The following is a 23,211-nucleotide window of genomic DNA, read 5'->3' on the forward strand; positions in this document are numbered from 1 at the left end:
AAAGTACAAGACCAGCATCTAATGCTTATGTCTTTTCTAAATTAAACAAGAGGGCCAAGATGGCCCTAGTTCGCTCACCTGAGAGGAGTCGCTATATTCAATCTTTACCAAAAGTCAAATTTGACCTAGATATTGTCCAGACAAACATCCTGGTCAAGTTTCATCATAATTGAACCAAAACTCTGGCATATGGAGTGTTTTTGTTTTTGTAAGATTTGACCTGGTGACCTATATTTTGAGTTGACCCCCCCTTACAAAACATCAAACTTTGCTTACAAAAATAAATATTATGACCAAGATTAATAAAATCTGAAACAAAATTGTCAGACCTCTAGAGTGTTTACAAGGATTTTGTATAATATAATGAAAATTGGGACAATCTAAGGGCGATAATTATGTGATATATATAAAACCAATCTTTGTACCAAGTTTCATGATGATTGGGCAAAAATGTGATTTTTAGAGTGTTCACCAGCTTTTTTTACTATATAAATATAAGAAAACTGCCCCCGTCCCAGCAGTCATGTTATTCAACTGACCGGAACCATTTTCGAACTCAACTCTCATATCAAGGAAACAAATGTTCTGACCAAATTTCATGAAAATTGGGCCAAAAATGTGACTTCTAGAGTGTACACATTGTTTTCACTTAGATACATATAGAGAAAAATGCACCGCCCTACTGGCGGCCATGTTTTTTCACCGATCTGGACCATTTTCGAACTCGGTCAGAGATATCAGAAAACCAATGTTTTGACCTTCAGATGACTGGAAAATTTGACTCGAGAGGACAATCCGAAGACAAAACAGAAAACTTTTTGACCACTTCTCAAGAAAATATGGCAAAAAAATGTGACTTCAGAAATAACAAACACAAACTAATACCAAATAAAAAAACTGCCCCCCCCCCCCCCCCCCCCCCCGACAGCCATGTATTGACAACTGACCCGGAAACCATTTTCAAACTCAACTCCATATCAAGGAAACAAATGTTCTGACCAAATTTTTATGACAATTTTAAATATTTCGGCCAAAAATGTGGACTGCTAGTAGGAGGTTCACATTGTTTTCATTATCTACATATAGAGAAAAATGCCCCACTCACTGGCGCCATGTTTTTTCACCGATCTGGACCATTTTGAACTGTTCTGAGATATCATAAACCAATTGTTTGACCAACTTTCATGATGATGGGTATAAAAAATGTGACTTCTTGAGTGTTAAAAGGTTTCTATATAATAGCCAAATAAGGAAAACTCCCCCCCCCCCCCCCCCCCCCCCCTGGCAGCCATGTTTGTCAACTAACCGGAACCATTTTCGAACTCAACTCTCATATCAAGGAAACAAATGTTCTGACTAAATTTCATGAAAATTGGGCCAAAAATGTGACTTCTAGAGTGTACATATGTTTTCACTATATACATATAGAGAAAAATGCCCCGCCACTGGCGGCCATGTTTTTTCACCGATCTGGACCATTTTTGAACTCGTCCTAGATATCAATAATACCAATGTTTTGACCACTTTTCATGATGATTGGGCAAAAATTGTGACTTCTAGAGTGTTTACAAGGTTTCTCTATAGCCAAATAAGGAAATCTCCCCCCCCCCCCTGGCAGCCATGTTTGTCAACTAACCGGAACCATTTTCGAACTCAACTCTCATATCAAGGAAACAAATGTTCTGACCAAATTTCATGAAAATTGGGCCAAAAATGTGACTTCTAGAGTGTACATATGTTTTCACTATATACATATAGAGAAAAATGCCCCGCCACTGGCGGCCATGTTTTTTCACCGATCTGGACCATTTTTGAACTCGTCCTAGATATCAATAATACCAATGTTTTGACCAATTTTCATGATGATTGGGCAAAAATTGTGACTTCTAGAGTGTTTACAAGGTTTCTCTATAGCCAAATAAGGAAAACTGCCCCCCACCCCCGGCAGCCATGTAATTCAACTCACTGGAACCATTTTCAAACTCAACTCTCATATCAAAGAAACAAATGTTCTGACCAAATTTCATGAATATTGGGCCAAAAATGTGACTTTTAGCGTATTCATATGTTTTCACTATATACATAGAGAGAAAAATGCCCCGCCCACTGGCGGCCATGTTTTTTCACCGACCTGGACCATTTTCGAACTCGTCCGAGATATCAATAAAACCAATGTTTTGAACAACTTTCATGATAATTGGGCAAAAATTGTGACTTCTAGAGTGTTTACAAGGTTTCTCTATAGCCAAATAAGGAAAACTGCCCCGCCCACTGGCGGCCATGTTTTTCAACGGACCGGAACCACTTAAGAACTCAACCAACATATCATTAAGGCAAACATTTTGACAAAGTTACAAGAAGATTGGGCATGAAATGTGACTTCTACAGTGTTTACAAGGTTTTTCTTTTTTTTTTAACCTAGTGACCTAGTTTTGGACCCAGCATGACCCAGTTTTCAATCTTGATCGAGATATCATTGGGACAAATCTTCTGACCAAGTTTCATAAAGATCGGACATGAAATGTGGCCTCTAGAGTGTTTACAAACCAAATGTGGACGACGGACGGACGGAAAATGGACAAAGACCAGTCACAAAAGCTCACCTGAGCAATCAGGTGAGCTAAAAAAATTAAAGTGTCAATTGCGTTTGGATTTATTTTTTTATTACAGGTTTCAGTTTTATTTCTGACAATTTAAACTGAATGTCATTAAATGAAAAATGTTCACATAACCATATAAACAATTATTAAAGTCATTTTTATGCTGCAGATTTGAATTAATTAAAAACAATGTATAATTTCAAAACAACATATAACACACATTGCATTTCTATAGAGTGCAGACCTGACTTGCAGCAGTGCTATTGCTGGACTGTCTAGACGCTTGGAATCAAAACAATATTATGCCTTAAGATTCTTAATAATGACGGGAATGACAGAAAAATAAACTGACATTAAAAGTGAAATTCGGTCTAAATTGTTTTTATCTAACCAATGTTCTTAGGCAGACCACAGATGGTTGTGTTTTTATTACAATGGTATAACTCTTTAAAAAAGATTGTGTTATAATTATAGTCAAGTTTCCCCTCACATTACAAAGGCATAATTTTCCCTTAGACATGTTTAAAGGATCAGCATAAACAAATTGTTTAATTTTCTGGACAAAATTTTCATTATTATCATTATGTCCAGATTTTTATCTATGCAAACAAGTATATAAAAAATAATGTAACAAGGGCTGTTTGTAAAACATGCATGCCCCCCATATGGGCTGTCCGTTGTAGTGGCAGCCATTGTGTGAATACGATTTTTGTCACTGTGACCTTGACCTTTGACCTAGTGACCTGAAAATCAATAGGGGTCATCTGCGAGTCACGATCAATGTACCTATGAAGTGTCATGATCCTAGGCAAAACCGTTCTTGAGTTATCATCCGAAAATCATTTAACTATTTCCGATCACCGTGACCTTGACCTTTGACCTTGTGACCTCAAAATCAATAGGGATCATCTGCAAGTCATGATCAATCTACCTATGAAGTTTCATGATCCTAGGCTTATGCGTTCTTGAGTTATCATCCGAAAACCATTTTACTATTTCGGGTCACCGTGACCTTGACCTTTGACCTTGTGACCTCAAAATCAATAGGGGTCATCTGCGAGTCATGATCAATCTACCTATGAAGTTTCATGATCCTAGGCGTATGCGTTCTTGAGTTATAATCCGGAAACCATTTTACTATTTTGGGTCACCGTGACCTTGACCTTTGACCTAGTGACCTCAAAATCAATAGGGGTCATCTGCAAGTCATGATCAATCTACCCATGAAGTTTCATGATCCTAGGCGTATGCGTTCTTGAGTTATCATTCAAAAACCATTTTACTATTTCTGGTCACCGTGACCTTGACCTTTGACCTAGTGACCTCAAAATCAATAGGGGTCATCCGCAAGTCATGATCAATGTACCTATGAAGTTTCATGATCCTAGGCCCAAGCGTTCTTGAGTTATCGTCTGACAACCACCTGGTGGACGGACCGACCGACAGACCGACATGAGCAAAGCAATATACCCCCTCTTCTTCGAAGGGGGGCATAATAAAATAATACAATAATCAGCAGTTTTACTCAAACAAACACAAAATATCAACAGACTATTTAACAAGAATAAAAGCATACTGATAAAAAATACTTAAAATACTATACCTCCATGGAAAAAATTCTTATTGAAATAATAGATATTGGTACAAATAATTAGATCAGTGAAACAAATGTTTACAAGACAGCATTATGAATTAAAGGTTTACACAAATCTAATATTTCCTTATCACTTTTTAGTTTTGACAATGCACCTTATTTTGTAGTTATTATTGATTCAATCTACACAGCAGAAAATGCACGCTTATGTGTTTGCCATATATTACAAGGAAGGAATTCATTCAGATGACACTAGGGAAATCACATGTAGCATACTGGTGAAACCCCATGGCCAGGACTCACACTGAACCACAATTTTCTTTGAGAAAACCAGTTTTTGTTTGTTGGCTTGTGAATACCATTAATTGAATAAAAATATTAACTGATAATACAGTTAATATAGTGAATCACCACATAGTTACATTCAAAGTTAAAGACATTATTTTATATATGGAAGCACAACTATCATTGCAATAGTTCACGTCACTACTGGCATATCAAATGGATAAATGTTTTGACAACATGTTTCTATGGAGTGTAATATAGGAGCACATTTCATTCACCACATACACTAAACACAAATCCTATTTATTATACACAAACTTAATCTTTCTTAAAAAAATTACTAAAACCTAAGACTACTAGAAACATCTGTGCAGAATTCTTTCACTTCAAGAATTCAAAATCTAACTTAGTCTGTAGGATTCAGGCTGAAGGCCAATGCAGTTAATCATTCAGATTGAAATTTTACAACAGCTTAAGTGGCATTGGTAAAACATCTTAGAAAATCCCTTCCCCATCCACTATACTTGCCAAATTAAATAATTACGCATTAGAGTGCAGACATTATCAAATGATCAAACAAGCAGTATGCCAAAAACATCCCCTGGTCTAAAAAGGAAGATCTAAAGAAATTATAAACCTTATCTAAAACAATTTAGATAAAGAAATGTTTAGCAAAAGTGCAAGCAACTAGAACAGTCATTTAAGATGACAAATTCCCTCTTTCCAACCCCCCTAAAGTTTTATTTTTAGCATATGCAAAACTTCAGTATTTACTATTAGTTAAATTAATGTCAAATAATTGTGTTCACTTCTTTACATTGATTTAAAGAATCATTTACATGTACAATTATTGAAGTATAAAAAGTTTGGTGAAGTTAATGGGCACATAATTCAGCAAAACATCTAGCGGCATACACTTTGGGGGCATAAAACAAACATTATATAATCTCTTTACAATATTGATCATATTGAAGCGCTTTTAAATCACCAGAATCATGAATATTAAGTTATGTACACAAAATAAAGAGGCACAAAGCATTGATAAAATACAAAGGCACAGAAAAAGTCCTCATTTTATTAGAGCAGTATTAATTTACCTGTAGAATAAGCTTTGTATTCCAGCTGTAATGAATGCCACAAATTGATCCTGTTTCACAGTGAACAGTGTTCATGCCTTCACACAATGAGGCCTAGACAGACAACAACAGTAGATTTACATCTTGTTATTTGTATCACATAGCAAAACCTTACACAACAACCTGTGAGTCATTCGCCTGTCTTGGCAGAAAAACAATCTGTTTAAACCACTTGATCCACAAAAATATGTGCAATTAAACAATGCACTGAATAATTAACAAGAATCATCAAGTGTTTTTATTTTTCAATTTAAGGTTCAGCTGTTGGTATCGGAACCCAAATACTATCATGTAATATATTTTATTGGACAATAACTACATTAAATTTGAGAAGGAATTTATTATTTAGCAAACAACAGTTCATTTTTCTTTGAAAGAGTATTGCTTACTGGTAATTAAGTAAAATGGTTATTATAAAACACTGTTTCCCAGAAATGTACACAAATGAACATCCTATGTAGGTTTAATTCCATAAATGGATTTCTTCAAACCATCATGCAGTGTTCATGGAAAAAACATGAGGAGTCCATGCCTTGTCATAAATATTAAATCAATATTACACTGTTGATATACAACCATAATCTGCAATACTTGATATTCCGAAATACATCTGTCAGTGGCTCTCCAGACAAGCTGCCATCAACATGAGCACTAATTAAAGCCTTGCACTCACAATAGGCAATTGCATATATGACTTCACTCAAACTTAGCACAGGTGAATATGAAGTACACTAAAAATAAGCACAGGCTCATAAGCTTTGGACTGGCAACTTTTTTCAGACTTGCTGAAATGCTCAGAATCACATATGCCAGCTTTCTAAATTTCTTACTTTCAAGCTATCATATAAGTTTCTTCAGGTCGGATATCAAAAGGACAGGGTGCTCTATTGTGAAAACGACATGCTAAAGCCATCAATGTCTCTGTTCATATTATCCCTATGGCATACATATTTTCAATACAGCATGTATTATATCAAATCACATGAATATTCATTAAACAAATTGTTTCAAAAGTAATAATAAACAAGAGCTGTGTTTGTGAAACACAATGCCCCCTACTGCCCTTTGAAGCCATATATTTGACCTTTGACCTTGAAGGATGACCTTGACCTTTTACCACTCAAAATGTGCAGCTCCATGAGATACTCATGCATGCCAAAAATCAAATTGCTATCTTCAATATTGCAAAAGTTATGACAAAGGTTAAAGTTTTGGACAGACACACATATACAATGAAAGACAGACAGGCCAAAAACAATAATTTGATCCAGGGGCATAAAAAGCTACTTTCACTGTTAAAAATAAAGGGGCCTTTTCACATTTTGGTAAATTTACAAAATTTTAAAAAGTTGTTTCAGATTCACAAATTTTCGATTTAGTTATGATATTTGTTAGGAAACAATAATACTAAACATTTACCATGCTCTAATATAGCCATTATATGCATGTTTTGACGATTTAAATACCTAAAAGTTATAAAGCGTTGCAACGCGAAAGGATTGACTAATTTGGAGAGTTCTGTTGTTGTCGCTATATTTTGTGAAACTACGATGATTGCATATATATAGTATAAAATACATCTGACATTGTATGCGGAAGAATGGTCGAGGGGTCTAAGTAGGAGACTTTTTACGCCAGGACTCCAGGGGTTAATGGTTCGAGCCCTGTTGAGGGTTACTTTTTTTTCTTTTTTTTTAAATTTTATTCTTTATTTTTTACTAGAGCTTTTTAGAGCAAATGTTTACAATTATCAATAGAAAGCATTTAATGACAAACTTCAAAACATGCCAAAATCTGTGAAAAGGCCCCTTTAAGTTAATAAATGGAAACATAACAAGGGCTATTTGTAAAACACGCATGCCCCCCATATGGGCTGTAAGTTTAGTGGCAGCCATGGTGTAAATACGTAAGAAACCATTTTACTGCTTCAGGTCACTGTGACCTTGACCTTTGACCTAGTGACCTGAAATCAATAGGGGTCATCTGCCAGTCATGATCAATGTACCTATGATGGTTCATGATCCTAGGCATAATCGTTCTTGAGTTATCATCCGGAAACCATTTTATTGTTTCGAGTCACTGTGACCTTGACCTTTGACCTGAATATCAATAGGGGTCATCTGCAAGTCATGATAAATGTACCTATGAAGTTTCATGATCCTATGCCTTATCGTTCTTGAGTTATCATCCGGAAACCATTTTACTGTTTCAAGTCACTGTGACCTTTGACCTCATGACCTAAAAATTAATAGGGGTCATCTGCCAGTCATGATCAATGTACCTATGAAGTTTCATGATCCTAGGCCTAAGCGTTCTTGAGTTATCATCAAGAAACCATTTTACTGTTTTGAGTCACTGTGACCTTGACCTTTGACCTAGTGATCTGAAAATCAATAGGGGTCATCTGCCAGTCATGATCAATGTACCTATGAAGTTTCATGATCCTAGGCCTAAGCATTCTTGAGTTATCATCTGGAAACCATTTTACTGTTTCATGTTACTGTGACCTTGACCTTTGACCTAGTGACCTGAAAATCAATAGGGGTCATCTGCCAGTCATGATCAATGTACCTATGAAGTTTCATGATCCAAGGCCTAAGCATTCTTGAGTTATTAACCGGAAACCATTTTACTGTTTCGAGTCACTGTGACCTTGACCTTTGACCTGAAAATCAATAGGGGTCATCTGCCAGTCATGATCAATGTACCTATGAAGTTTCATGATCCTAGGCATAAGCGTTTTTGAGTTATCATCTGGAAACCATTTTACTGTTTTGAGTCACTGTGACCTTGACCTTTGACCTAGTGACCTGAAAATCAATAGGGGTCATCTGCCTGTCATGATCAATGTACCTATGAAGTTTCATGATCTAAGGCCGAAGCGTTCTTGAGTTATCATCAGGAAACCATTTGGTGGACGGACTGACGGACCGACATGTGCAAAACAATATACCCCCTCTTCTTCGAAGGGGGGCATAAATATAGGATCTTGCACGAGTTGTCATATCATATCATATTTTATTAAACGAGTTCAGGACTTTTGTTAGTAAGCGAGCCCTAAGACAACAAACAGCTTGCCATGACTTGTTCATAAGGACTGTTATTATTATAAATAAACAAACTAAAATGTTTATTTTATTTTTGTTTTGTATGTATGATTTAAAATATTAGAAACATGAAATTTTATCATTATACAAATTTGTTAATTATCAATAAATACCAAAATCATGGTTAAAAGTTTTTTTACAAATGCCAACCCAAATGTCAACATTACAAATCTCTTAAATAAATAATACATGAAATAAAAACATATTTATAAACACAATAAATCAACAACATTAAAGTCTCTATGTTTAAATATTGTTTTAGTATTACATTAATATATATTCTAAACCAAGTTCTATCTGCATAAAAATTAGGTAACACTTACTTGATTATATTAAGTTTTACAATTTTATTCAAACATCCCTATCTGCATTAACTATAATGCCGTTTTCCTGGCACAGAAAACACTGCAAAATTGTTCAGCAATCCCACAATCTTACATTTCATTATGCATGTACTAGGCCATCTACTAATTTTTCAATTTTGCAATATTTCAAATGAGTAACTCTTAATTACACATTCACTTTTGGAAATAAATAGCTCTTTAAACCTGACCACTCTGTGAACATTGATCATTAAGTTGTAGACACTTTAAATGGTCCAAGTAGATTTCATTAATAATATATATTGGACTTAAACCCTGAGTTGGTTCTAAAAATAGAACATGACTAGCAGTAGAAGTACATATAAATATAAGGATTTGACATAAACATATTGAATAAGATCATGTGCAATGTTCAAAGTCATGAATCATTTTTATTTATTTGTTTGTGTTGTTGTGCTGTGTATAGGTGGATGTCAGAAACAGTGAACTGGTAACTTGGGAATACTTTTGTATAAATGTTTATGCTAATACATTTGAATGTTTTGCATTAGCCCCAACGAAGACAGTCAAAATGAATGTCATTTGCATCCATTACACGTCACCAACATATCTGATCAAACTTTATTTGTGCACAGCGTGTTATACTGGACCAAGTGGATATGAGTCAGATAATTTTTTCCTTAATTACCTTACAATTTGTATTATAACATGGCTACTTATACTTTAACATATACTTGTTATTGTTCATGTTTAATACTGTTTTCAACAGTATTTCAGTCATATCACAGCCGTCAGTTAACCTTAGTAACCAACACTTTTGTTTGTATTTCATTTTTAAAGTATTTATTTAGATTTTCAGTGAGGCATGAAATAATTCACTATAATAAATCTGAATTTTATGAAATCTACAGATCCGATCGCACTATACTCATGAACACTTTTGTTCACAGAACAATTTTATAAAAACTTCACATCAGAAATTGCCAAAAACAGGCCTTCAATTACAACCTAATTACAACCTTAAAGGTGAGTCAATGCTTAGTAATGCTGTAGAATGATAGAGTTTTCATAAGTAGAGGCATGATGTCACAAGCCTTTTCATCCAGCAGTTCCCTGTAGAAAGGTAACAGTTGGTCAGCTGTCACTGTGATATATGTTCCCTGCAATCAAACTAGCTTTCCGCCCACATCTTCATTTACTAAGGGAGAAACTCATCCATATGACACTATTAATAATGGGAGGTTACTTCCATACCCATGCAAAATATATTGACAATCAGTCAACTCCTTGCAGCAATTACTTCCCTTCTGGTAATAGTTATACTCCAGATACAAGCAGGACCCAGGGCCAAGCAGTGATATTTTTACAAATTTTCTCATCTGAGTGCTGGGACTCATTAAATTGCATATCTATGAGTCCTTGAATTGAAAGAATGACTCCAAATTTTAAACAATAGTATTTTTTAGAAATTTCAATGCATTTTTGGGACTCGCATAATTCTAAAATTTGCATCTCCAGAGGTTTTTGTGAGTCCAGTACGCAGGTGTCACAGGTAAAAGAAGAGAACCCCATAATGGGTACCAACGCTCGGCTGTGGGTGCAGTTTTGAATAAATGAAAGCTTGTCAAATTATTTTTAGAGGTCACAGTGACCTTGACCTTTGAACTAGTGACCCAAAAATGGGTGAGGCATGTAGAACTCATCAAGGTGCATCTACATATGAAGTTTCAAAAGTGTAGGTGGAAGCACTTTGATTTTAGAGCAAAATGTCAAGGTTTTAGCACAACGCCGGCGGACGGCAGACAACACAACAAGCTGGTTATGACAAAAAATCGGGTTTTCTCCGAAAACAGCCAAGCTAAAAATCACTGGGACCAAGGGGTCAAAATATTTTGTTTGGGTGGGTAAACCAGGTTTTAAAACAAGAGCTGTCAGAGGACAGCGCGCTCGACTATTCGAGTGCTTGACAGTATAACGTAAGCCATCATGGGGAAATTGTTCATATCCAATAATTTATTAGACGATCTTTCAAAAATAACAAAAGGAAAAAAAAAAAAAAAATTTAGGGGGGGGGGGGGCAGTAGGGGGTGAGAGTGGGGGGGTATAATGTGGGGTGGGGTAATTTATAAGATAATTAAAAAAAAAATGGGGGGGGGGGAGGTTGGGGGGGGGAGGGATTCTGGGTAGGGGCGTGGGGTATTGTTTGGGTGGAATCCATTGTGGTATTCAGGTAAGTGTTGTTTTGTCAAAGTAATAATAAAATGTGATCATAAATAAAGAAGTTATGGCAATTTAAGCAAAATGTTTAATTATCTAAGTGTAAAAGGGGCCATAATTATGTAAAAATGCTTGATACAGTGGTCTGCTCTTGTTTATAGGTTGGGGTCATGTTGGTAAACAAGTATGCAACATATAAAAGCAGTATGTCAAAGGACATAGGAAATATTTGGGGTAGTACGCAAACTTTAACATAGATTTATCAATAATATGCATATTCTAAGTATAAAAGGGGCAATAATTATGAAAAAATGCTTGATAGAGTTGTCTGCTCTTGTTAATAGGTTGGGGTGATGTTGGTAAACAAGTATGCAAAATATGAAAGCAATATGTCAAGGGACAATGAAAATAATTGGGGTAGTACGAAAACTTTAACATTTGCTGCATATTCTAAGTGGAAAAGGGGCCATAATTATGACAAAATGCTTGATAGAGTTGTCTGCTCTTGTTTATAGGTTGGGGTCATGTTGGTAAACAAGTATTGCAAAATATGAAAGCAATATGTCAAGGGACAATGAAAATGATTTGGGGTAGTACGAAAACTTTAACATTTGCAAGCTAACGCTAACACTAACGCTAACGCCGACGCCGGGGTGAGTAGGATAGCTCCACTATATATATTTCATATATAATAGTCGAGCTAAAAAATAAAAAAATTACAGTTGGGCTGCTTTAGAATTTGAATAAGTTAATACTGAAAAATAAAACCTTATTTAGTAACACATTTTCTTAAGTGTATCAGATATTTTACAGATTCCTATGTCGTCAGAAAGATGAATTGTTAATCTGTTAAAATAAGAAGTATTATTAGTTGAATAATGACTAAAATACTGAATCATGTAACTAGATGCATTTACACATGTAAGTTTTCACAAAATTGTTTCAACAAAATGCTTGTTTCGATTGTCCTTAAAATATAATTAACTAAGAAAATTACAAGACACAGATATTGTTTCACAAATGTGCCATGTGCTTGTCCAAAATAGTTCTTCCATTTTCAGAAGACCACACATAGACTTATATATATTTGGTGCAACTATTCACTTCATTCTCCATGATCACAATGGTCACAGTGAGGAAAACAAATCATTTTGTCAATGCCCTTATTAGAAGTAACCATTAGAGTAAATATCAGGGCCCCTGCTGCCTAGGTGCCAAATAAATTTTTTTTAAATGCGACAATACAATATTATTATTTGCGAAAAAACATGTGTCAAAAATGTTGGGTCTACAACTTTTTGGTAAATAAATTGTAAACTCTGGACCTGTGTGTGAACATATTGAATTACTGGGTACGATATTACTTTTGTGACAAAAGCAGCTCTAATGAGAAGGCAGTTTGTGACAGGTCACTTACAGGAGCAGATTAAGCCAGTGCAAACATGACCAACGGTATGGTTTGTTAACAGAATAAAGCAATTTTTTGGACTTGAGTAAAATGCATGTACTATTGGAAATAATACGCACAAACAACCCTGAAATTGGGAAAATTCATGTAATAAAATCATCAAAATCAGAATTTTAGACCTAAATTTTAAAAGCTTGGTGCTGAATTGCATAAATCCATTTAAATGTGCTTTCATATGCCTATTTTGGTGGAAATTTCAGTTACAGTACTCATTTGGGACTGACACTATTTCATCGGAGACACGTAAATGTTTATTACTTGAGAGAATGACCTTTGGGCCTCGTTCCTCACTGTCTCAGATGGGCCATCATCAACAGTTTAAATTTTCTTAAAGCCATACATGTAATTTAGAATTCACATCATCACTGTTCCACTTGATCAGGCACAAACACACTCAATTGAAATCTAACTTCACAATAACGTTTCTTAATTTTCTACTATTTATTATTTTGAAATAATTTGTTTGCAACAAGTAAAGATTCAACTCAACAAGACACATATTAGGGCAAACATTTAACACCTTTCAAGCAGATCTATAGATTATCTATAAGGTATTTTATGATTTCCCTATTTATAATGAGAAAATCTATTATGACAAAAATATGACCGTCTGAAACTCTCAAATGTAAGTCAGAAACAGAAACATGCATCCCAGGAAATAAAGTTAATACACAAATATATGCATCTCAAATCTATAGAAAATGCCAATGAAACCATTCATTCACTACAGCTAACTGGCTCCACATATGATGAAAAATTTCCAAAGCCTGTCTCAAGGTAGAAACCAACTCACTTAACTATTCATCCACAGGAAAGCTTTATGATACAAGTCCATTAAAGTCAATTAAGAAGAACAAATGTTCTATATCCTTAAAAAACTGCAATCAGTTCATTAATAGTTAGCAATTATCATAACTGTCAAGCCATGCCAGCTGGTGCACATAATTATGTATCTGTTAATATTGTACCTTGTGTAATCGAATCAATCAGGTCTCAAATAACCCGTAATTACCGGTAGGCCAATCTGTTTCAAGTGCACTTGCTGTTAAGTGCATTAGTAAGCATTAATTTGTTCATCAACATGATCATTTTAAATATCTTTGTTGTTTTATAATATATTTTACAAAAAAAACAATAATTATGCTACAAAACTCTGATGTTAAAGCTCAAAGCAAGGAGATCTGTAAAGGCTTTCTATCCTGGAAGCTGATGAAATCAAACATGTAGACAAGTGCTGTCCATGTAAGTGTGGAAGGCCCATAAAGTATCGTTTTGACCCCATTATATAGGGTTATCTTGACCTTTAAAGTACAGGTAAGCAGAAAATTGTATATATTTACTTTAAAACAGAAAACTAGCAAAAAACATACTTATGTAGTGGAGAAAGAGTTATGATTTTTGTACTCTAAAAGTTTCTTATCATTGCAAGATTTTGTGTTAGATTCCCTACAATACTAATAGAGTAATGCTCCACAAAAGAAAAAAGATCAAATGAATCAATCTCTTTATTTTTATTATTAACAATTATCTTCCAGACATGACAAAAAACAACAAAAGTTTTATTCCTTGTACGCTATATTTATCTTAATGAAATCTACAATTGTTATCTCCACGCTTTTTGAAAAGTGTGGTGATATTGTGGTTATCTCCGCCGTCCGTCCGTCTGTCTGTCCGTCCTGGCCACTATCTCCTCCTACACTATTAGCACTAAAACCTTGAAACTTACACACATGGTAGCTATGAGCATATGAGCGACCCTGTACTATTTGGAATTTTGATCTGACCCCTGGGTCAAAAGGTATTGGGGTTGGGGTGGGGCCTGGTCAGAGATTTTTACTCATTTTTTTAGGTTATTTGACTATAATTTCTTCATTTTTACACCAATTGTCATCAAATTGATACTGGACCTCTCTTATGACAATACGGTCAATGTCAACTATGCATGGCCCCATTACCAACCCTGGGACGCCCCGCCCACATAGGCCACGCCCACCCGAAATTGCCTTTTACTATAATTTCTTCATTTCTACACCGATTCACTTCAAATTGATACCGAACCTCTCTTATGACAATACGGTCAATCTCAGCTATGCATTGCCCCATTACCAACCCTGGGGCGCCCCGCCCACACAAAATTGCATTTACTATAATTTCTTCATTTCTACACCGATTCACTTTAAATTGATACTGAACCTCTCTTATGACAATATGGTTAATCTCAACTATATGCATGGCCCCATTTCCAACCCTGGGGCGCCCCGCCCAAAGAGGCCACGCCCACCCAAAATTGCCTTTTACTATAATTTCTTCATTTCTACACTGATTCACTTTAAATTGATACTGAACCTCTCTTATGACAATACAGTCAATCTCAACTATGCATGGCCCATTACCAACCCTGGGGCGCCCCGCCCACATAGGCCACGCTCACCCAAAATTGCCTTTTACTATAATTTCTTCATTTCTACACCGATTCACTTCTAATTGATACTGAACCTCTCTTATGACAATACGGTTAATCTCAACTATGCATGGCCCCATTACCAACCCTGGGGCGCCCCTGGGTCAAACATGCGGCGTGGGGATACCTGTCTGCCTTTGCCGCCATTTCTAGTTTAAAGATAAATTTTAATGCCTTGAAAACTTGCAGGAGAAACAGACACTTTACAACAAGACATGTGACATATTAGATTCATTCTAGGAATTATAAGTCACAGAACTGACATTGAAGTTATTGATCTTGGTCAACTGATATATGACTTTGACTTTTCACAGAGGAGCCATGAACATTTTACACAAGTTATCATTTGGTAATGGGAATTATTCAAGCAAAGTTATATTGAAATCTTCAAAGACATTACAAACTTACAGAAATAATAATTTATAAAAGTGCAGAATTATCAATAAATAAATGGACTCACGCTCTAAATAGTCCTTTGCTTTGGCACGCTCCAACCCTGAATATCCAATGAGCTTTTCTATAGCATCTAGCTTGTCAACACTGTTCATCATTACAGTTTCTTTTGCTATGTCATTCCAATCATAACTGAAGGGTAGCCACAATCACTGAAGAAAATGAAAGACATGACAAACATAAACAAAAATGGCAAGCAGCATTAGAAGCCATTCAAGAAAATAGTCATCAGCAATACATGAAGAGGCAGACTAACTGAACTATGGATACAAGAGCCAAAATGCATATTAAAGTTGATTATCAGTCTGCACAAAAATGTAAGAGAAAAATCTAGGGTAAAAAGGTACAAAGACATTAAAGTGTACAAATGTAGTTGGTATGGTGGTGTGGAGGGGGGAAGGGGGATTTGTTTTTGTAATTTCTAATTTTCCTAATTTTGCAAGATAAATCATTTTTTTATTAGAATGGTATCTTTTCTTCAAGTTTGTTTTTGTCAAACTACATGAATATGTACATGAACTGTATTTCAATACTAGCAAACAGATTATATACTTTACTAGAGCTGTCAGAGGACAGCGCGCTCGACTATACGAGTGCTTGACAGTATAACGTAAGCCATCATGGAAAGGGGGGGGGGGTATAATGTGGGTGTGTGGTTATTTAATAGATGATCTTTCAAAAATCTGGGGTGGGGCATGGGAGATGGAAAATATTTGAGGTGGTACGCAAACTTGAACATAGACTTATCAATAATATGCATATTTTAAGTATAAAAGGGGCCATAATTCTGTCAAAATGCTTGATACAGTTGTCTGCTCTTGTTTATAGATTGGGGTCATAATGGTAAAGAAGTATGCAAAATATAAAAGCAATATGTCAAAGGACATAGGAAATATTTGGGGTAGTACGCAAACTTTAACATTTGCACGCTTACGCTAACGGGAACGGAATCGCCGACGCCCGGGTGAGTAGAATAGCTCCACTATATATATTTCATATATAATAGTCGAGCTAAAAATATATGCTTCTATTATGTTGCAGGTCTAGACCAGAGGGCAGCTAGAGGAAGCAGACCAATGCAAGGTGCAGCATCATGCTATATTTTGTCCTCTAGATTTTTTCCAAATATTAACCACTAAAAGTTTTTATTGTCAGCTGTTATAATAAGCATGCAAATCTGTCATTTCTTCTGAAAATAATATAGCACTATAAATGTTCATTTTTGGGATTATGGAATTTTCCATGATTGGTAATGTGCCGTTTATACCAGAACTTTATAAATAACCCTTTCCCACTCAGAAGCAAAGTGAAAATGGCTATGTGCAAACTCGCAGTCTGATTAGGTTTTATGCTGTTTTCTGCTCATCAGTATCTAAGGTTTGGAAATGAAGCCTTTAAAGCTTGAATATAGTAAGAAAAATCTTTAATTAAATGTAACTTTCTAGGGGACTACAAATGCGTTAAAATACATATCTAAGTGGTAAAGGGATAATAATGAATGAAAAAATTGCAAATCAGCACACTCAACTACATGTACAAGAGGGCCATGGGACCTAAGGCTATTCTAAGAAGGTTGATAAATGCAATAACTTAGCCCGAGACTTATTAACTTGGCACTTGAATTACATAAAGGAGAAGTGCCTTTTAATCCATTTTATGCTTCTTATGCCAGACGTTGACCAATTAAAATCTATTAGCTGGTGGAATGGCCAGATAAAGAAGATCTCTGCAATTATTGGCGCCATTAATAGGTTGTGCGTTGAACATTGAAATGGACAGTCAGGAGCCATTAGACAGCTTGATATTTTCATAGATGATGCCTGATAAATATCCTTGTGCTATTTAACTATACTTCTTCAAAGTTAAATGGCTCATTAAAACAACACTCAAGTATGAGAAAATGGGAAGACATAACCTCTGCTGAAATAACAGTTTTCCTGGCACTGGTGATAAATATGGGGCTCCCCTACAGGTTAGATTCGGAATCTCTGCTGTTAAATGAGATTTCCAATGAACTTTTATTTTAAACTTACAGTTTTAACAAAATATAAAAATATAATATCAATTTGATTCAATTTCAAATTGTTTACAATTTACAAGGAAGTAAAAAGTTACTGAACATTACTGGTTTTGATACAATAGTTGTAAATTACAACACCTGTACAGGTATACAAATAAATAAGAGTACAATCAAAATCTACAATGAATTACCAATAAAATAATAAAGGTTATCCACTGTAACTCCAATATAATGCGGATGAAGGGGTCCAAGCAATAGAACAGCGTTATAAATGGACAGCGTTATAAGTTTTGAACTCATTTATTGCAGGGGGCTATAAAAAAAGGCTTAGTATAGCCTACATATATAGGTCCTGTTTATTGCCATGCTGTGTTGTCATTCGTCAATACATGCATATAAACCGAATTGTATCAATAACAGTATACATACCGCTTTTCCAATGTGCAAATTTATCCGATAATCCAATAAAATTACAAAATCACTTACAAAAAATTAATCTTAAACATTTATTACGATAAATATATTTAAGATTTTCATAAACACAAACATAAGCATACGCCATTTTTCAGAAGTGTAAAGAGTAAAGTTCATTATGGGGCAGCGCTTTCATTGGACAAGTAAATTTAAATTGAATGCAATACGATAAATGTTTAAAGAAATGTTTTATTGCGTCATACGCGTCATGTAAAAAACATGCTTCCCGGGGACTTTCTGATACCGGGCAAAAATGAAAATGAATCTCTGTTAACAATTACACTGCGTTAGCATGTAAATAAATTGTTTTGATTATTTTATTAATTTCTCGTACACATTCTTTAAAATAAAATGCCTTAATGCTAAAATGATAATGAAATGTCAGGAAACTTGTTTTATACTGTGCGCAGTATATTTAACGGCCGCCCCTTTATATAGACAAAATGCAATTATATCAAAGTAAGAAAGTTTTAATTGTTTTGAATAACTATGATTTGATCATTATTCCGCTTGCACTTACGTTAAATGGAATTTGAGCACCGAACCGCTCTTATAGGGAATATATGTTATAAAGACTAACACGCATGAATTTTTCACACTTTTATTGACATTGCACAACAGATTAACACCAATAAGCTGCCGGTGTCGTTTAACATCTAGGCGATTAAAATCGGTTAAAAAGACAGTTGAATAAAGCGGTCAAGATATAAACTCCAACATCTTTGAATTTTCTAAAAATACATGAAGTTGCATAACATGGATGTGAATCAGAAATGGAAGGTTGGAGAAAAAACGCAATAAACCTTGTCTGAAGATTGTAAATTGGGCCCAGTGCGACAAGTGCGATGGTTGGGTGCATCTTGCATACTGCACTTCAGTTCAGGTTGTGAGACGGAATAGTCAATTCTTTTGTCTAAAATGTCAAGTCGATTTGTAAAATTAACCTTTACCGTTGGAAAACATTGACTTAAATAGTTAATTGTTGGTTTAATTGTTCATCTGTTATCTGTTATTATTGTGTATTGAATTGAGTTTTTTATATTTGAATACGTTTTCTGTTACAAATTGATTATATATACTTAAAAAAACTACTTGAAATCTTAAACCGAGTTACTTCTTTTAAATTTTTCGTTGCCCCTGTTACGTCAGAAGTTGTACTTCACTTTGCAAACTGAATTGTAGCATGTGAATTGTAGCATGAACTCTTGCCCTTTCCAATAATAAATAGCAACCAATCACGAGTGGCGATACAATGAGACAGCGCTCAAATGACATGGAGCTGCAGAGGGAGGTAAGTCCGGTTAATGTAAACTTATACCGTTAATATTTTTGTTCGGTTTTTCACTTCGAATTGACAGCTTACATGATAATCAACAAAAGAAATACAAAATCAATGTATTATTTATTTATTTTAAACCCACCAAACCTGTTATGAGTAATAAGAGGGTCAATACAACGGATGAACATGCTAGCGGGTATGTATGGAACCAGCGGCTTTGCTTGGTTAAACACGCTGTAAATAAACAATTTTAGCATGGATATTACGGAAATTAATGAATCTTCAAAGATAAATCATTTATTGCAGCATTGTTAGCATTAATTCAGAAGTTTTCTTCTTGTTTCCTTAACTGATTGATGCATGGTAATCAGAGGATATTTTTATAAAATTGAGAATCATTTAAAAAAAAAAATTAAAAATGTGGTGCTTACCTTTCTACCTTATTTTGTTGAGAATGCCACTGGAAATAAATGATTTGTTTGACTAATCAAGACACTATTGTAAGTATGAAAAGCATATTTATAAACATACATGTCTGTAAGATGGGACATAATTTTTAACATGGTTTTTGACTTTATCTGGAACAACTTTGAGCTGTATGAATGTAGCTCATGATACTCATAAAACCTCAAACATTCGTTCACAACTATCCTTCACCCCAGTTAATCACTTGCGCCACCTCTTTCAAAATGCCACAATCAAGATCGCAAAAAACGCAATGTTTTAATTTCAAAATTTATAAAACACTGAGTTGACTGACTCAGTCACCTAGCATCAGACGTTTCTTGAAAATTAGATAACATGAGTGTCATTTTCCAGATTCAACGTTGTCCCATTTTACAAAACAGTCATTAACAAACATTTATAAATTCCTTACATGTAATGACAGCTTATTTTTTCAAAACGACCATTACTTCATCTTTACTCTTTCTCGATTTGTTTTATTTTGACAGTCGTTCGTCCATTGATGATTGCGCGCATGCGCAAACGGATATTTTGTAAAACGTTCCAAAGGTAAATCGGCCTTTAATTTAATTTAGTGGCATGAAATACATTCTTTAAAGGGACCTTTTCACAGATTTTGGCAGGTTTCGAAGTTTGTCATAAAATGCTTTATATTGATAAATGTTAGCATTAAATTTTAAAAGCTCCATTAAAAAATCAAAAATAATATTAAAAAAAGGGAAAAAAGTAGTCCTCAGCAGGGCTCGAGCCAGTGACCCCCGGAATCCTGAAGTAAAAACGCATTAGCCAACTAAGCTATCCTGCCAAGCATACATAGCATGCGTATTTTATACGTTATATAAGCAAATCTTCGTAGTTTCACAAATTTAAACGACAACAACAGAACTCTCCTAATTATTCAATCGTTTCGCGTTGCAACGCTTTATAATTTTTAGGTTTTTAAATCGTCAAAAGATGCACATAATGGCTATATTAGACCATGGCAAATGTTCAGTAATACTGTTTCCTCACAAATATCATAACTAAACCGAAAATTTGCGAATCTGAAACAACTTTTTTCAATTTTGTCAATTTACCAAAATCGTGAAAAGATCCATTTAAAACTATCCACAGTTTCTGATTAAATGGCACTTTCTGGTAATGAGTTCCAGTCTTTATGGTTCTAGGAAAAAATGAGTTCTTCTATTTGTCAGTATTTGTGGAAATGATTTTAATTTGTTGACTATGTCCTGTTCTGGATGGTCGTTTGTTGAAAGCTATGTGATCATTGACGGGGATATAGCCACCAGACCTTGTATGATCTTGAAGAGCAGTGTTAACCGTTGTTCTCTTCTCCGGTGTGTAAGTGGTTTCCATCCGAGTTCGTTCATCATTGATGTAACACTACTTATTTGACGGCAGTCCTTTTTAACAAACCTTCCTCTCCTATGCTGTATGTTTTCGATTCTGCCTATATCCCTCTGTAGATACGGATCCCAAACACTTGCAGAGTAGTCTAGAACGGAACGCACTAATGAGATATAGGCTGTTTCTTTAAATTTTTCGTTACATTTTTTCAGATTTCTTGGTATGAATCCCAATGTAGAACTTGCTTTGTTACATATCTTATTGATCTGGGATTACCATTTTAAATTGTCACATATATTTAGTCAAAGATATGGATTTTCAATTACTTGTTCAATGATATGATTGTTCAAGGAGTATCTGAAGGTGAACGGGATCTTTGCTCTGTGTAACGGCATTATATAACACTTGGTGGCATTAAATTGCATGCCCCATTTGAAAGCCCATTTTTCTAAGGATTTCAGATCTGTTTGCAGTTTGATTTGGTTTTGGATGGATTTTACAGATGTATATAGTAAACAATCGTCGGCGAAAAGTCTGACTTTAGATTTTACACAGTCAGGTAGATCTTTGATATGACATAAAAAGAGCAGGGGGCCTAAGACTGTTCCTTGTGGCACACCCGAGTCAACAGAGCAGTTATCAGAACTTTCCCCTTCTACGATGACTTGTTGTTTTCTTTGTGTTAAGAACGATCGGATCCAATTATTTATTTTTCCATCTATTCCATAGTGTTTTAATTTATGAAGTAATTTTTTATGTGACACTGTGTCGAACGCTTTGCCAAAATCTAAGATGGCAAGATCAGTTTGTTGTTTGGAGTCGAATTTTTCCATGATTGCATTTGGAGTGATTATCAGTTGTTATTCGCAAGAGTGTCCGCTTGTCAAAATTTTCCTTGATTGCATTTAGAGTGATTATAAGTTGTTATTCGCAAGAGTGTCCGCTGCGGAATCCATGTTGTTGCGTTGTTAAGATGTTGTGTTGTTCAATGTGGTTCATTATGTGACGGCAGACTATATGTTCAAGTAGCTTACAGCACACACAAGTTAATGAAACTGGTCTATATATAGTTGGCTGCAGTATGTCTATCTCCTTTCTTAAATATAGGACTGATATTAGCATTTCTCCAGTCCTCTGTAAAGATGGCATTGTCAAGGCTCAGTTGGAAGATGTGGCTAAGGATAGGAGCAAGTTCTTTGGAGCACTCTTTTAAAACAATATTTGAAATTTTATCTGGTCCAATCGCTTTTTTGTGTCTAGATTTTATAGTAATTGTTCAACACCTATGCGATCAACTTTGATGTCACTGATGGTTGGGGATTTTATGGTGTTCATTTCTGGCATTTTTTCATTCATTTTTTCTTTCGTAAATACAGATTTTAATTCATCATTTAGTATGTTGGCTTTATCTTTACTTTACTGATACAAAGTACCGCCTTTTTTAAGGCCCGAGACGCCAATATTAACATTTCTTTTAGATTTAACCTAGGTCCAGAATGGTTTACTATTTCCGCTTTCTAGGGATGAATTTAAGACTGTGTTTACCACAACCATAATAAAGAAATTATAGTACATACTGTCAGATTCCAAAATTAAATGGCAGTGTAATGAAACTATGTAACCCTCTGACATACTATGGCTCGATTGGTCATTGTCGGCTCGGATACTACTTTCATGTACCCCGGTACTCATAAGTATACTTACATGTACCCCGGATACGGTAAATATACTTAAACTTACCCGTTCGATATTAGACTGTACCCGAGTTGTATTTTCGCCCGAAATTCGATGTCGTAAAACGGTATTGTTTATCTTGAAAAATTTACTTCTCTTAAAAAATCTGCATCAATATACTTTTTGAGAATGAGTTCCGATAATTATAATTAATAAGTATATATAGGCCATTTAACAGAAAATTGACATAAATGTGAACATAATTAATTTCGAAAAAAAAATAGCCGACAACGACCGAATTATGGTTC

The 23,211-nt window shown here is 34.9% G+C and overlaps 1 protein-coding gene across 2 annotated transcripts in view; it reads right to left on the reverse strand.

The window, feature by feature from the left end:
- The window catches only part of LOC127877302 (OTU domain-containing protein 7B-like), a 45,503-nt gene extending 25,105 nt beyond the window's left edge, over window positions 1-20,398 (reverse strand). The window contains exons 1-3 of one of the 2 annotated variants that reach the window (XM_052423003.1): window positions 20,295-20,387; window positions 19,849-19,877; window positions 15,652-15,796 (exon numbers count right to left, since the gene is read on the reverse strand). In XM_052423003.1, coding sequence (XP_052278963.1) covers window positions 15,652-15,742 — 91 coding nt within the window. In that variant the 5' untranslated portion in view covers window positions 15,743-15,796; window positions 19,849-19,877; window positions 20,295-20,387. Of the gene's footprint in view, window positions 1-15,651; window positions 15,797-19,848; window positions 19,878-20,294 lie in introns of both variants that reach the window. The other variant, XM_052423004.1, reaches the window with a different exon arrangement.
- Window positions 20,399-23,211: the final 2,813 nt, after the last annotated feature.

This window comes from Dreissena polymorpha, chromosome 4 (genome assembly GCF_020536995.1).
Source record: "Dreissena polymorpha isolate Duluth1 chromosome 4, UMN_Dpol_1.0, whole genome shotgun sequence".
Lineage (NCBI taxonomy): Eukaryota > Metazoa > Mollusca > Bivalvia > Myida > Dreissenidae > Dreissena > Dreissena polymorpha.